This window comes from Notamacropus eugenii, chromosome 1 (genome assembly GCF_028372415.1).
Source record: "Notamacropus eugenii isolate mMacEug1 chromosome 1, mMacEug1.pri_v2, whole genome shotgun sequence".
In the NCBI taxonomy this organism is placed as follows: Eukaryota; Metazoa; Chordata; class Mammalia; order Diprotodontia; family Macropodidae; genus Notamacropus; species Notamacropus eugenii.
In genome coordinates this window covers 238,605,078-238,618,497 of record NC_092872.1, presented here as the reverse complement: position 1 = coordinate 238,618,497, position 13,420 = coordinate 238,605,078, and the positions used below count along the sequence as shown (strand labels likewise).

At 45.5% G+C, this 13,420-nt stretch overlaps 2 protein-coding genes across 3 annotated transcripts in view; one reads left to right on the top strand and one right to left on the bottom strand.

The window, feature by feature from the left end:
• The window catches only part of CDH23 (cadherin related 23), a 597,280-nt gene extending 595,603 nt beyond the window's left edge, over positions 1–1,677 (top strand). The window contains exons 67-69 of one of the 2 annotated variants that reach the window (XM_072628247.1): positions 30–134; positions 444–731; positions 1,052–1,677. In XM_072628247.1, coding sequence (XP_072484348.1) covers positions 30–134; positions 444–731; positions 1,052–1,108 — 450 coding nt within the window. In that variant the 3' untranslated portion in view covers positions 1,109–1,677. The remainder of the gene's footprint in view (positions 1–29; positions 135–443; positions 732–1,051) is intronic. The other variant, XM_072628248.1, reaches the window with a different exon arrangement.
• Positions 1,678–1,916: 239 nt separating this feature from the next.
• On the bottom strand, positions 1,917–12,133 carry LOC140517206 (prosaposin-like). The gene is made up of 7 exons (XM_072628246.1): positions 12,005–12,133; positions 6,654–6,749; positions 6,002–6,185; positions 5,741–5,898; positions 5,274–5,354; positions 4,811–4,921; positions 1,917–3,208 (listed from the first exon to the last, which is right to left on the bottom strand). The coding sequence occupies exons 3-7, from the start codon at positions 6,084–6,086 to the stop codon at positions 3,173–3,175; spliced, it is 471 nt and encodes a 156-aa protein (XP_072484347.1). The 5' UTR covers positions 6,087–6,185; positions 6,654–6,749; positions 12,005–12,133; the 3' UTR covers positions 1,917–3,172.
• Between the last annotated feature and the right edge of the window lie 1,287 nt (positions 12,134–13,420).

Sequence of the window (13,420 nt, the reverse complement as noted above, 5' to 3'; positions counted from 1 at the left end):
AGGGGGTTCAATACTGTTACTTCCTTCAGGGCTCGCTGCTGAAGGTGGTCTTGGAGGATTACCTACGGCTCAAAAAGCTGTTTGCCCAGCGTATGATGCAAAAAGCTGCCTCCTGCCAGTCCTCCATCTCAGAGGTAGCATGGCGGGAGGAGGGGGAAGGAAAGCTGCGTGTGGTGCCCCAGCCCTGGGGATGCCGTGTCTCCTTCACTCTTCTCAAACAGGGCCTGTCCTTTTCCCTTGGATTGTTTCCTGAACATGGTGTTTGGGGAGCTGGCTTTGGCTGCTTACTTGTGTTCTTTGTGCTAAGAAAAGTGGGGAAGGAATGGGAGGTAGAGGATGGGGCAGGGGTGGGGAAGGCATTGGCCAGACCGTGCTCTAGTGGCCGACTCCCAGAAGTGGCCTCTGGAGGGGCTGAGCAATAACCCTATGACTGCCTCTTACAGCTCATCCAGACAGAGCTAGAAGACGAGGTGGGCGAGCGGAGCCTGGGCCAGGGCAGCCTTCGCTTTCGCCACAAGCAGCCCATTGAGCTTAAGGGGCCAGACGGAATCCACGTGGTGCACGGAAGCACAGGCACCCTCCTGGCCGCCGACCTCAACAGCCTCCCTGAGGACGATCAGAAAGTCCTGGGCCGGTCCCTGGAGACACTGACTGCGGAGGCTGGGGCCTACAGTGACCGCAATGCTCGCACCGAGTCAGCCAAATCCACCCCCATGCACAAGATGCGGGAGGTGATCATGGAAAGCCCGCTAGAGATCACAGAGTTATGACTAGAAGTGGCATCGCTGGTGTGAGGGCATAGGGCCCAGCCTGGGAGTGGGCAGGCAGCTCAAAAGACTGCCCAGAAGGGGACACCCCAGAGCAGAGGGGCCAAGGCACTCTCCATACCATAGTCTTGGGAGGAGGGCCGAGGGGGAGGTGGGGTCATGGCTCAATCTGCCTGGGACAGCCTCCCAAGCCCCCAGTATTGACCTCTCCAGACTCTTTACTTTTACCAGACGCTCATTCAGCATCTGATCTTTACATTCATAAAATTTGTTATTTTTTTAAGAAAACCAAACGGATCTATCAGCATCTATGGATGCCATCAGGGGAGCTTAAGCCCTGACTCCTGGGGGCCCAAGAGTTCGACGTATAACTTATATGAGGGCAAGAACAAGGACAAGAAGCTCCAGACTTTTGCTGTCCTCTCCTCCTTAAACCCCACCCCAGCTCAGCTCAGGCTTATCCATCCCCCTGTATGGGGAGGAAGCCATCGGCTGGGCAAAGGGTATCCAAAGGAGGGAAACGGTGATTGCCCTGAAAGCTGGTTTGACCTCCCTCCCTCCCCATCCTAGCACCTTACTCTTAGTTAAAATTCCGCTGCTTTTAACCCATCCATGAATCCATGCTCATGATGGGGCAGAGTCTGTCCCACTGCCCCAGCCCTGGAAGAGGGAGGGAGGGTCATTTCCTCCATTTTGCTGGATTACCAAACACATACAGCTAACAAAGCAAAACAACTGAGGTTCCCCAGGTTTTGAATGTCGAGTGTTGTGTAATTTTGAAAAATTAATTTATCACTCTAACTGCCCCCACCTCACCTGTTTCATTTCTTAGTAGTCATTGTTGAAAGTTTTTGGAATGGTCTGTTTAAACAAAGGAACCGGAAATACACTCTGGATTTGGTAAATCTCACCCGTGTAGTCTTAGGTGGTGGGTAGGGGATGGGGGGGGGGGGGGAACTTCACCTTGGCCTCTTCATTGACCTTCAGGAACCTTCGGCTGGTGGGAGACTGGAGGAGGGAGAGCTAGATAGGAACGTGGAAGACTGCAGAAGTCACCCTTCCCTGGGCTGAACACTCTGTTTCCCTATTCCAACCATGGGGAAGATTCCCACATACCTGCATGGATGAATTATCATGAACAAAAGTCTCTAATTTATCATCATTTTTATTGTGCATCAGAGAACGATTTAAGGCAAAAACAAAAATAATCATCAGTATTTAATCTGTTTCATAGAAGAATTGAGAGCACTATTACAAGGGGAGAGCAGAAATCGAATCCCAGCTTCCTTTGTGCTCATCTGGGACTGCAACTGAGAACCATTTTTCTACTAGGAAGCAAGATATGCACAATTTTGTCTCCCATGTTAACTTAAAAAATCATTATGATAATTAAGGTAGGGCAGTGACCAGGGACTGGTGTGATATGTGCACAGAGTTCTACGTAAGGCATACGACACTCACTAGCTAACATTCATCCATAGCTAGAAGAAAAAAATTCATTGTCCTTGAATTAAACAAGCATTGCTATGGTCACTACATAAATCAAGGTCTCAGAGAAGAAAGAATTCACCACATCTCCCTCCCACCCTTTAGGCATCCTCCCTAGTGCAGTCCATCCTGAGACAGTTCCAGTTACAGTTCTGTCCTACTTTCGCAAATCTACTTCAAAGCAAAGGCTCAAAAAACGTATCACCAAGAAATAGAAAATGGGAGAAGGGAAGAACCCCAGGATGGGGGTGTTCAAAAAAACCAAATTAAAAGCTGGACTCCCTCAATCCAGCTATGGCAAATCCAAAGCCCAACCTCCTCTCACCTTCCCCTCCTCTTTCTAAGTCAATAGTAGCCTCTTCCAGGAAGGAAACTGGGCTCCCTCCACATTGTAGGAAAAGCAATTTAAAAAACCAATGACTCTGAATTCTTACACTTAAGAATAAACTATTCCTTTTTTCTGCCCCTAATATAACATGACCAGTAGGTTAAGGGAGCCTGTAATAGAGTGAGAGGTTCTAACAGCCTCAGTCTAGGATATCTAAACACACCTCAGCTCAGTCTAAACACAACTAAGTGAGTATAAGTTTGAAGCCCCTGATCTGGCCAGACTCATCCATAGACTCCCACATTCCACCCAACCACATCTCCATTATCCCACCCAGACTCTAGTTCATGATGTATTCATGGCATATCATTTATCTCGCAGATTCAGGATAACATGGCAACACAACCAAATATGGTGCCTCCCAGACCCATGGCAATGACAGACAAATGGAACAAAAGATAGATGGGATGGAGGAAGAAGAGGATGTGGACTTATTTAAAAACAAAAATAAACAGATTTGTATATTCTTTTCCCCAGACACAGAAATAGGAAAGAAGTTACAATTTCTCAAAGATAGAAGGGGGCTCCTCTAATTCCATTCATTGTTCTTACAGTGCTCAACAGCCTAGTAGAGAGAAAGAGAAAAACATTAGTTCCTTCCAAAGCCAATCACCCCAAACTCCTGCCTTTTCCAAATTGAGACCTAAGACTCAGCACCAGAAGCTGCCCCAGCTTTAGGGTGTGGTGGGGTTAGGATAATAATGCCAGCAGTAGTTGCTTAAGAAAAGCAGGCTAACTGATTGGCTGATAATGCAGAATATTTCAGAATGGATCTTCTTAGTTGAACCCTAAGAGCGGAGACCCCAGGGTTTGAGATTGATGCAGTAAAAAGAGGTCTAAGCAGTCTATGCAGGGAGAGGGGCAAGATGCCTGGCATACAGTTTTAATAAAGGCTTTCTGACTTCCCTGCCAATAGAAGAAAGGAAGCTTCCTTCCAGCCTCTTTCCTCTTTGAGAGAAGCAGGCAGGGCCCACAAGCGCCCTGGAAACATCTTTCCCAGGTTCCTGCATGGTCTCCCTGGCCTGGGGACATGAATCCCAGGGAAAACATAGGCATACCACTCAGAGACAGAAACCAAGCTTCACCTATTTCAAGTGGGAGTTTCAAGAAGTCAAATGGTTGGCTAAGCAATGAAAATAACGGACATTTGTCTAATCCGTGGGTCACGGACCCCTTTGACCATCTGGAGAAGCCTTCTATGAACGCTTTCTCAGAATAAAGTTCTTAATGTATAAAACACAAAGCATTGCAAAGGAAACCAATTGTGTTGAAATATAAGCATCAAAATAGCCTTAAAACAAAAGTTAACAGACCCAGGTTAAAAAGCCCTGGTCTAATGCTTTCTCTTTTACAAAGAGCTTTCTGCACCCACCTTCCACATGATGCTTATGACATCCCTGGGGGGCACTTGGTAAAGTGTGGACATTATCCCCATCTGCCAGGCCATGAACCCCAGTCATCTGACTCTGAATTCCTAGCTATTTCTATTATGCCACCGTGAGCTGATTGACACTAAACTTAAACAAAACACAAGACCAGGAAAAATGAGAATTCGTCCATTTTTTGGACATATTCTGGGCCAAAAGACCCAAGGCTGATGACCAAGGAGCCTTCTCTCTCCTCAGTCTGAAGAGGCCAACCCCTGGGAGAGAACTTAGGAGGGAACCAAAAGGATCATGAGGGAGCACCAGGCAAGAGGAAGGGTTCCAATGCCCTTGTCAGCCAGACCCAGTCCCGGGGAAGAGAAGGGAAGGGGTTCTTGTCTCTGCTGGCCTTCCTTAGGCCTGGAAGCAGAGCCAGTAAATAGGCAACAGCTGGAGCATAAAACATGGTACTAGGGATTTCTTGGGCTTGTCCATGTTTCCTTGGAGTCAGGAGACTTGGTTTTGACTCCTCTATGTAAAATAACTCCCATAGGGGTAGACTAGATATCACTCAACCCACATCCCCACCAGTTTCGTGACCTGCTTTCTTTACAACACCCTAGTGAGGAAAGTAGGACAAAGACAAGGCCAAAGGACCTAAATTCTCTTCCACCTGGAGTCTAAATGAACAGCACCTTCAACCCCCCCAAAAAAATCTAGTGACAAATGAAGAGACATTATTCAGAGCTGACCTGGGGCTCCTAGAGTTTGGGATAAAGCTGAGGACAGCAGGGGGCACTTACATGGCACTGAGCAGCTGTCTCCATGTTCTTACACCAGTAACTCGGGCCCCAGACACATTGCTCTGTTCCCAACAGAGGCTTAGGAGAAGCTTTGGGGCAAGCTTTAATTTTCTATATGGGGAGAAAAGGATGTGATAAAGCAGAATGAGATGGGCCCAGGTGCTCCTCTCCCTCTGCCCCTTCCTCTCACTTGTGAGGAAGTAAGGGACTGAGCTCTAGGCAAAGTGAGGTGGGTCCTTAAACCAAAGCTGCCTGGCTCTCTTGGGTTCCATGGGGTGGGAAGGGATGCTGGCCACACCCTAGAGATGTCCAGAGGAGCTGGGAAGAGGAAAGGGCATCCTCCCACAGACCCCAGGGATGATCCCACCCTCCTAGAAGGGTCTCAGAGCCCAGGACACTGTCTGCTCTCAGGAGGTGCCCATGGGCTCCAAGAACAGGCACCTACTCCCACTGCCATACTTACCAGACACAGAGAATCAGGATTCATCTCATCATGCAGGGCTGCTATCAGGACAGGCTCATACTGTTCCACAAACTCATCACACTGTTGATCAGAACAAAGGACAGCACTCAGACAGCCCAAGGGGGCTGGCTCTCAAGGAGCCATCAGGCTCTCTCACCACAGAGCAGCTGCTCACCTTCCCAGCATGCCCCAAACTAGTCCCTGGCCACCTCAGACCTCCCCAAGACCATCACCACCTTCCCAGGGGAGGCACAGGATCTCCCTGCTCAATTCAGAGACCTGGCTGCCTCCTCCTTGGGCCTGTCAGCTACCCACCTTTAGGAATGAGTCCTCAAAGACCATTGGCTTCAGAATGAAAGTAAAACCCTCTAATGAGGATGGGAGGCAGATTATCAGTGTCAGTACTTTGGGGCCCCACAGCTCATCCAGACCTTTCTAACTCCAGGAGTCTTAATACCCAGCATTACCTCATCCTTGTAAATTTCTGGCAACATGCTACAAGCCTTCTCAAAGGCAGCGAGGATCATGGCCTTCATGCTATTCTTATCCAGGTTCTGATCCAAATACCCATCGAACTTTTTGCACATCTCACAGAAGATGCCACTCTTAAGCCTGGCCACATTAACTACAGAACAGAGGGGACATGAAAAGCAACGTGATGTGTGTGATAACTGGCCATGTCTGAGGTCATAAACAAAGGGTCCACCCGGAGCTTTTTCCCTCCTTACCTGCATGCACTGCTCTTTTGTTTTGGCAAATGTTAAGAGTACTACATATGGAGTCAGGGTCAATCTCCTTCAGGAGGAAATGCATAATGCTCACGCCAAAGGTGTCCACCAAGTCTTGGCAGCTCCCAACTAGGTAACTGGGAATCACTGAGCACACTTCCTCTGCTGCCTTTACCACATCCTCCTACAACCCAGGAGACAGTGTGTAAGATTGACTCAAGTCCTGATGCTGTGGTTTGTAAGTGGTTGGGGTTTTTTGGAGAGATGGGAGGGGGAGAAGGACAGGGAGAAGGGGAAGGAGGGGCCCCAGTTCCATCTCTGCAGAGTCCTAAAGTGAAAGCAGGTGACTGAGTTTTAAGCATTTGCTAAAATCCAGTCTTCCTGTAGCAAATTTGTCTTTCTCCTCTGTCTCTATGATTTTATGGCCTAAGAGGACCTGTCCTAGGTGCCTGGAGCACAGGACTATCTTCAAGGAGACAGAAACTGGCTTACTCCTAGAACAAACCCAGTACACCCATCTCATTCTCACACTGAGGTAACTGGACTCCAAAGGAACAGAGAAGGGGCCCAGACATACAGTGCTCAGCCCCTTGGAGAAACCCAAGAAATGTTAGTAGACCCCAGGAAGGGGGTGATCACTGGGCACACATACCTTAGTCTTCTTGCCCTCCAGCAATTTGATAATCTCTTTGATAATATACTGGCACAGCTCACAAGTGGGACCAGCCTTTATCTGAACCAAGTTCTGCTGTTAAGAGAACACACAGGAACCTCAAGGTCAGTGGGGGTGATATGAACCTTTCCCCAGACAGCCTCAGTTTTCCAGCAGTTAGCACATACTGCTTCAAAGTCAGGGCTGTGCCTAGAGTCCCTGTCACAGACATGGGGAACAGCGGCACAGGGAGCTGGGGACTCAGGATCCCACTACAGGTGAATGCTGAGCTCAGACTCTAGATTGGGGTCTCCTGATTCTGAATTCACAGGGAAGCTGTGGGGGTTCAGATGGAGGAAAGCCCAAAAGTCTGAGTGCTAGTGCCAATGCACACCTCACTAACCATGTGACCCAAGCTTCATGGACATCAGAGTTCTCACTGGAGGATGGGAATAAACACTCCACTCATTGCTTCTCTCCAACAGGCAACATGGAGCCCATGATGGCCGCTTAAATTTAAACAATACCTTTTGTTTTTTTTCTGAGGCCAGGTGGTTTGGTGGCATGCCTGGTACTGGGGAAATGGGAAGCAGGAAGGGAGGGAGTGCTTTGGAGATGTAGCCAACCTTGATAAACTACCTAATTTTAGGAAAAGGAAGCACATTTCAGAGAATGGAGAAGAAAGCAGATTTAATGAACCAATCAGAACTTGAGAGTGCTTCTGTATGAAGGCAGTAGAAAGAGCACAGACTCATGGAGTCAGAGGACCTGGGTTCAAATTCCATCTCTGATATTTACTAGCTGTATGACCTTAGACAAGTCACTTAGCTTCACTAGGCCTCAGTTTCCTCATTTGTAAGGGCTAAATGGCCTCTGAGATCCCTCCCAACTCTACATCTATGAGCCTACGACTTCCTGGAGGTCTAATTCTGGGAATTTTCACCAACTCATCCAGCTCCTGAATGAGCCGGCCCACCCTGATGCTAAGGCCTTAATCAAAATAAGTCAGAAGTTAGGAAAAGCTACATCAGGACCAAGCGGCCAGGCCTGTTCTCTGAGTGAACCACCTTCTATATGTGCAAATTAATTGTCAAAATGGGTAAATGCCATGCTTATAAGTGTGTGAAGCAGGGCTGGGCATGCTAGTGTGTGTTTGGGGGTGAGGCTCCCAAAAGTTTAACATGAAGGTAAACATGCCAGTGTTACACTTTATTCAAGGAAAACATCGTCTTCTAGCCTCCCAGGTTCACAAGTTCAGTCATTTCAATCAACTTTGTGACCTCATCTGGGGTTTTCTTGGCAAAGATACTGGAGTGGTTTGCGCTTTCCTTCTCCAGCTCATTTCACAGATGAGGAAACTAAGGCAGACAGGGTTAAGTGACTTGCTCAAGGTCACATAGCTAGAAAATGTCTGAGTCCAGATTTGAACTCAGGAAGCTGAGTCTTCCTGACTCCAGGCCCAGCCCTCTATCTATCCACCTAGCCACCTCTCAGCCTGTGAATGCATGACATACTTATTTCTTAAAAATTTGTTTACCGTTTTTTGTTTAATATTTGTCTTAATAAGCCAATAAATAATCAAACCCTTTTGATCAACAAAGTGATAAACTAGGTATGCTACAGTTTCAATGCAATATTAAGTGGGGAGATAAGAAACAGCTACATTAGAGAGAGATTTTAAAATGCTCTGTTTGTTAGAATGAGATTTCTGGCTGGGGGCTCAAAGTTAAAAAGTTATTAATTTGTTTATTTCTATGATATTCTAAAGAAGAGGGATGGCATTCACCAGGGTTTCTCCAGATAAATGGGTCACAGGGCTAGGCTGGCCCTGCCCCAAGGCCTGATTCAAAAAGAAAATTTTCCTTTCAGTCTTCAGAAAGTAAAAGCAGAAGGAGTGACTAGAAAGTCATGCTCTAAGGGAAAGAGCAGATAAGCACATGAAAAACAGAGAAGGGGAAGGAGTAAGAGCAGCTGACACATGGACAACCAACAGCCACCACCTCTGCTGTCCTCCTTTCCATACCTGCCTCACGATGGGTTTATAACTTAGTAGGAGAGTTCAGATATGTATATCAACAACTCATACAAGGTACATGTGTCGGGGTACTCAGGAGGACCAGTACCTCTGGAGCGAAGCCTTTCCAGGGCTGCTCATCCACCTTTGGTGTCCACCTGATTCATTCAATTTTCACCTGTGTCTCTAAGAAGCTGTAGTATGTGCATTGGCCACAACCCAGTGAAACTGCTTTGGCAGACAGGTTAAACCAGGTTGAGGGTAACCAACAGGTCTCAAACCAATCAGTAAAGACTCTCCCTAGGGGAATGGGCAGATGAGAACCATTTACTCCAATGACTACGAAGGTGGCTGAAGCAGGCTTACTCAGGCACCAGACACCAAGCTCATCCACTGCATCCTGAGCCATGGTCAGTTGTATTGACTTCTGTTCTTCTACTGGATTTCAATGACTCGGGACGAGAGAGTGAGGTTGATGACTTCATGTGCAACTCTGCCTCACTTAAATTCAATTAACAAACAAGTCATCACCCATGATGTCATTGATCCCCCTCAAAAAAGAAAGACGAACACAAAAAATGGTTTTATGTGGGTCTTCTCATCTACACTGATTGTAAATGCTTCATCTCTCTTGAGGTTTCAATTTCTTCAGCAGTAAAATAAGACTTAGCCAGATGATGTCAAAGGTCCTTTTCAGCTCTAAATTCCATGATTCAGTAGTCAAGACTGTCTTTTGTTTTTTCAGAGTCAAATGCTAGATTTCATTACTCTCACTCCGAAGGTTGGTTAAAGAAATCATCTAAGGAATTACGGACAGTCAGTCAATAAGTATTTATTAACCACCTACAAGGTACCAGGCAGGGGGCTAAGCACTGGAGAGACAAAGAAGGGAAATGACAATGGTCCTTATCCTCAAGGAGCTCATAATCTAATGAGGGAAAGAACACGCAGACAACTATGTATAAACAAGCTTTGTTGTTATTTAGTCATTTCAGTCATGTCTAACTTTTTGTGACCCCATTTGGGGTTTTCTTGTCAGAGATACTGGAGTGGTTTGCTTTTCCTTCTTAAGCCTCATTTGACAGATGAGGAAACTGAGGCAGACAGGGTTAAGTGACTTCCCCAGAGTCGCACAGGTAGTAAGAATCTAAGTTCATTTGAACTCAGATCATCCTGACTCCAGACCCAGCAATCTCTCTACTGCACCACCTAGCTGCCCCACAAACAAGCTATAGACAGAATAAATAGGAAATGATCCACAGAGGGAAGGCCTGGCTATCATCCCCATTGTGACTATGGGGCTGCTGTGAGGTGAGAGAAGAGGGGTAGTTCTTAAGAAACACCCCCAATTCTCAGTTTTAGGGCCTAAGTGGCCATCAAATATGAACAAGTGTCCATTGGGCTGTGCTGCACAAGACAGATGTTGTCTCTGTGAGCACTACTAGATTTACAGACAACCTAACAACAGACTTACAATTTTACTCTCACATTAAGAATTTGAGTCCCATAGCCTCCTATGGGGGATAGATCTATTCCTCCAAGGCATTTATGTTCACCACATCTAAAGACTTGAATGGCAAATCCCTCACTTTGCTGGTGGGTTTCACCAACTTCTCCATGTGAAAGTAAAAGCTTCCCAGTCAGCTTTGAGACCAGGCAACAGAGCCTGGGAACCCATATGCCCAGGGATCCAGGCTGGCTGATAAGAATTAAAGGGTGTGCCAATATCTAGGGAGCTGGATTCCCTCTTCCTATAGGTTGAGTATACAATGATGTTCATTCTTCTGCAACCCACTGGATTTTTATCTGGGAATCATAATTTGCTTGGCATATTGGACAGGATTGGAGTTTTCTACACTCATGCCAGAAAGTCACTTAGGGCCCTCTGGATGTAGGTGATATAATAATAAAGGCAACAGTAATAGCTAACATTTATACAGTGCTTACTATAGGACCTCTAGGCGGTACACTGGATAGAGCCCTGGGCCTGGACTTAGGAAGACTCAGCTTCCTGACTTCAAATCTGACCTCAGACATGTACTAGCTGTGTGACCTTAGGCAAGTCACTTAACCCTGTTTGCTTCAGTTTCCTCATCTGTAAAATGAACTTTAAAAGGAAATGGCAAACCACTCCAGTACCTTTGCCAAGAAAATCCCAAATGGGGTCACAAAGAGTCAGACACGACTCAACAACTAGAAAGATAGAGAGAGAGAGAAAAAGAGAGACAGAGAAAGACAACTTATACATACATAGGTTTTATATATTGTCTCCCCAACTAGAAAGGTCAAAAAAAAGTTTCTGCTCTTAAAGAGGTTGCCATAAAATGGATCCAATCCAACAGTCCCCATGGATATCAATTTCTAATATAATGGAATCAAATTCCATTAGAATTCCATAAAATTCTATTTATCCATTATATGAAAATATATTTCACAAAAATCATTCATAGTTTCATTTTATTAATCTACAATGAAAATAACCTACTGTATGAAACTGAGCCAAACATGCAGTCTTCAACCATAATGATATTATAAATCAGTATTCTACAGCAAATTGATTCCTAGCAAGTGACAGTGGAGCAATTATGCAAATTAGCAACTAGGACAGTAAGAGAATTACATTTGCAGGAAACTCCATGACAGTGGTACACTTAACACCGTTAAATAAGTCTTTCACATGTAAATCTAGCCAAGTCAGGGACCAGGGAGGCCAGCAGACCCAAGGAGGCTTATAGCCAATTGTAACCAATAAACAAGCAAAAGAAAACCCAAAGCAGGAATAGGACTCAAAGCAAAAATCAAATAGGAAAAGTCTGTGAGAGACGTATAATCACATACCATAAGAAAGAAACAAAAGCGTACACCAAAGTCAAAATGTCAGTAAACTTTCCCAATGAAGGCAAAACCAGTGCACTAAAGTCAGCTCTGAACTTGAACTATTGAGCAAAAAATGAAAGAAAAAGTACAAAAATGAATTTTTTCAAAATCAAGAATACAGTTTTCTTAATATAGTTACCTCCGATGCATGTTAAAAATGTTGAAAAATTCAGCTTAAAAGTAGCAGGAAGAAAAAATAAAGCAATATTTAAACTCTCAAACAGAAAAGGAAAAATTAAGCTTGAAAAAATCCTGAACAAGCCCCCCACTTTTAGCAGCGTGGGGAGGTTGGAGTTTGGTTTAGAAGGATGCCCCATACCACCCTCTTGCCCAGATCTCCACTTTTGTTATCACCTGGGCATGATTCTCCCTTAGTGAGTACCTTCACCACCACACTGGGGAAGCAAATGGGGACCTTGGAACCTGCCTCAGGAGAGTGACCAACTGAAAGGATATTTGCCTGAGGCCAGTCTGAGGACAGAGACTCCAGCTTTCTACTTCCCAAGCTTTCTTCCCCAATACCACAGCTTGACTTATTCTGGTAGTGCAAAGTCACAAAGCTTACTCTTTTCCCTGCTTTGGGAGAGGTGGTACTATTTACTTGTAAAAAAAATCTCTTTGGATTGTTTCAAGTTCCAAGCTGGAAAACACCCCAATGACTTAGAAACAAAAACTTCCCTCTTGCGCACTCTGTCTAAGTGTGTTGGCCAGGGGGGAGGGGGTGGTGTCTGTCTGTATCTCTGTCTCTGTCTCTGTCTCTGACCCTGTCTGCATGTCTCTCTGTCTCTGTCTCTCTCTCTTTCCCTTCCTCCCTCTCTCTCCCCTTTCAACTGCCCTTGAGAAAATGAAATACCTACAAATTAAAATTGCCTCAGGTTAGCTATAGTTTTATATCAGTGTGTGAACAGAAATGTAAATGATACATTGTAAAGAAACAGAGATAAGCTTTGGAACAAAGACTTCCCCTGGCAGAGGAGAAACAGCACCACCATCATTCCAGGAAAAAACAGACAGCTACAACTGGCTCGGTATGGCTTCCGTATAGTTCAGTCCCCTAATAGTTACAGTAGAAACAGCAGCCATGGCGATGCTGATCCCTTAGAGGAAGACGCTCTTCCTACTTTCTGTTCAGTTGTGTGGCAGAGGAACTCTAGATCCCTCAAACTCCAACTTCTGTTTGTCAAAGTCACTGGATTAGACAGGGAGTTGAAGACTGGTGTATCCAATAGACAGGTGATCTGGCCTCCTTTCTGTTGTCTCCTACCTATGTGATGGGCTGCTATTTGTCACAAGGGATAGGGTGCTAGGTCTCAACTTGGAAGACTTCATCCTGAGTTCAAATGTGACTACAGACACTAGCTGTGTGACCTTGGGCAAGTCACTTCACTCTTTTTATTTAGATTTCCTCATCTGTAAAATGAGCTGGAGAAAGAAATGGCAAACCACTTCCAGTACCTTTGCCAAGAAATCCTCAAATGGGGTCACAGAGTCAGACACAGTTGAACAATATTTATGTAATAGGGCTACATGTTCTCCTCTCCCCCTTCACTATCAACTCACCTCAGGTTGTAAGGATCAAAGAGGAAAAAATCTGTGGGAATTTCTGTTCTAACCAATAGGCAAGCATTCCAATCTGCATATCTATTTGATATCTGAAAAGGTACTACATTTAAGTGAGTAATGTAAGTGATCAGATTACTCCAGATAGATTTAGGAAAGTTAAGAAATAATGACTGAGTAAACCACTCACCACTGGTGCCTTGCTCCAGAGAGTCTGTTGGCAATGTTCAATGGCCCCACACTCAGATGCGATCTTGAAATTCTGACACCAGACCTCAGAACCCTTTGCACAATCTTCCTTCGTGAGCATAGGGCT

Excerpts from the sequence above, each read along its gene's own strand:
- LOC140517206 (XM_072628246.1), bottom strand. The coding sequence starts at position 6,086 with ATGCATTTCCTCCTGAAGGAGATTGACCCTGACTCCATATGTAGTACT. Across the intron at positions 5,899-6,001 it reads CAAAAGAGCAGTGCATGCAG|TTAATGTGGCCAGGCTTAAG; the intron begins GTAAGGAGGGAA and ends TCTGTTCTGTAG. Across the intron at positions 4,922-5,273 it reads ATCCTGATTCTCTGTGTCTG|AAAATTAAAGCTTGCCCCAA; the intron begins GTAAGTATGGCA and ends CTCCCCATATAG.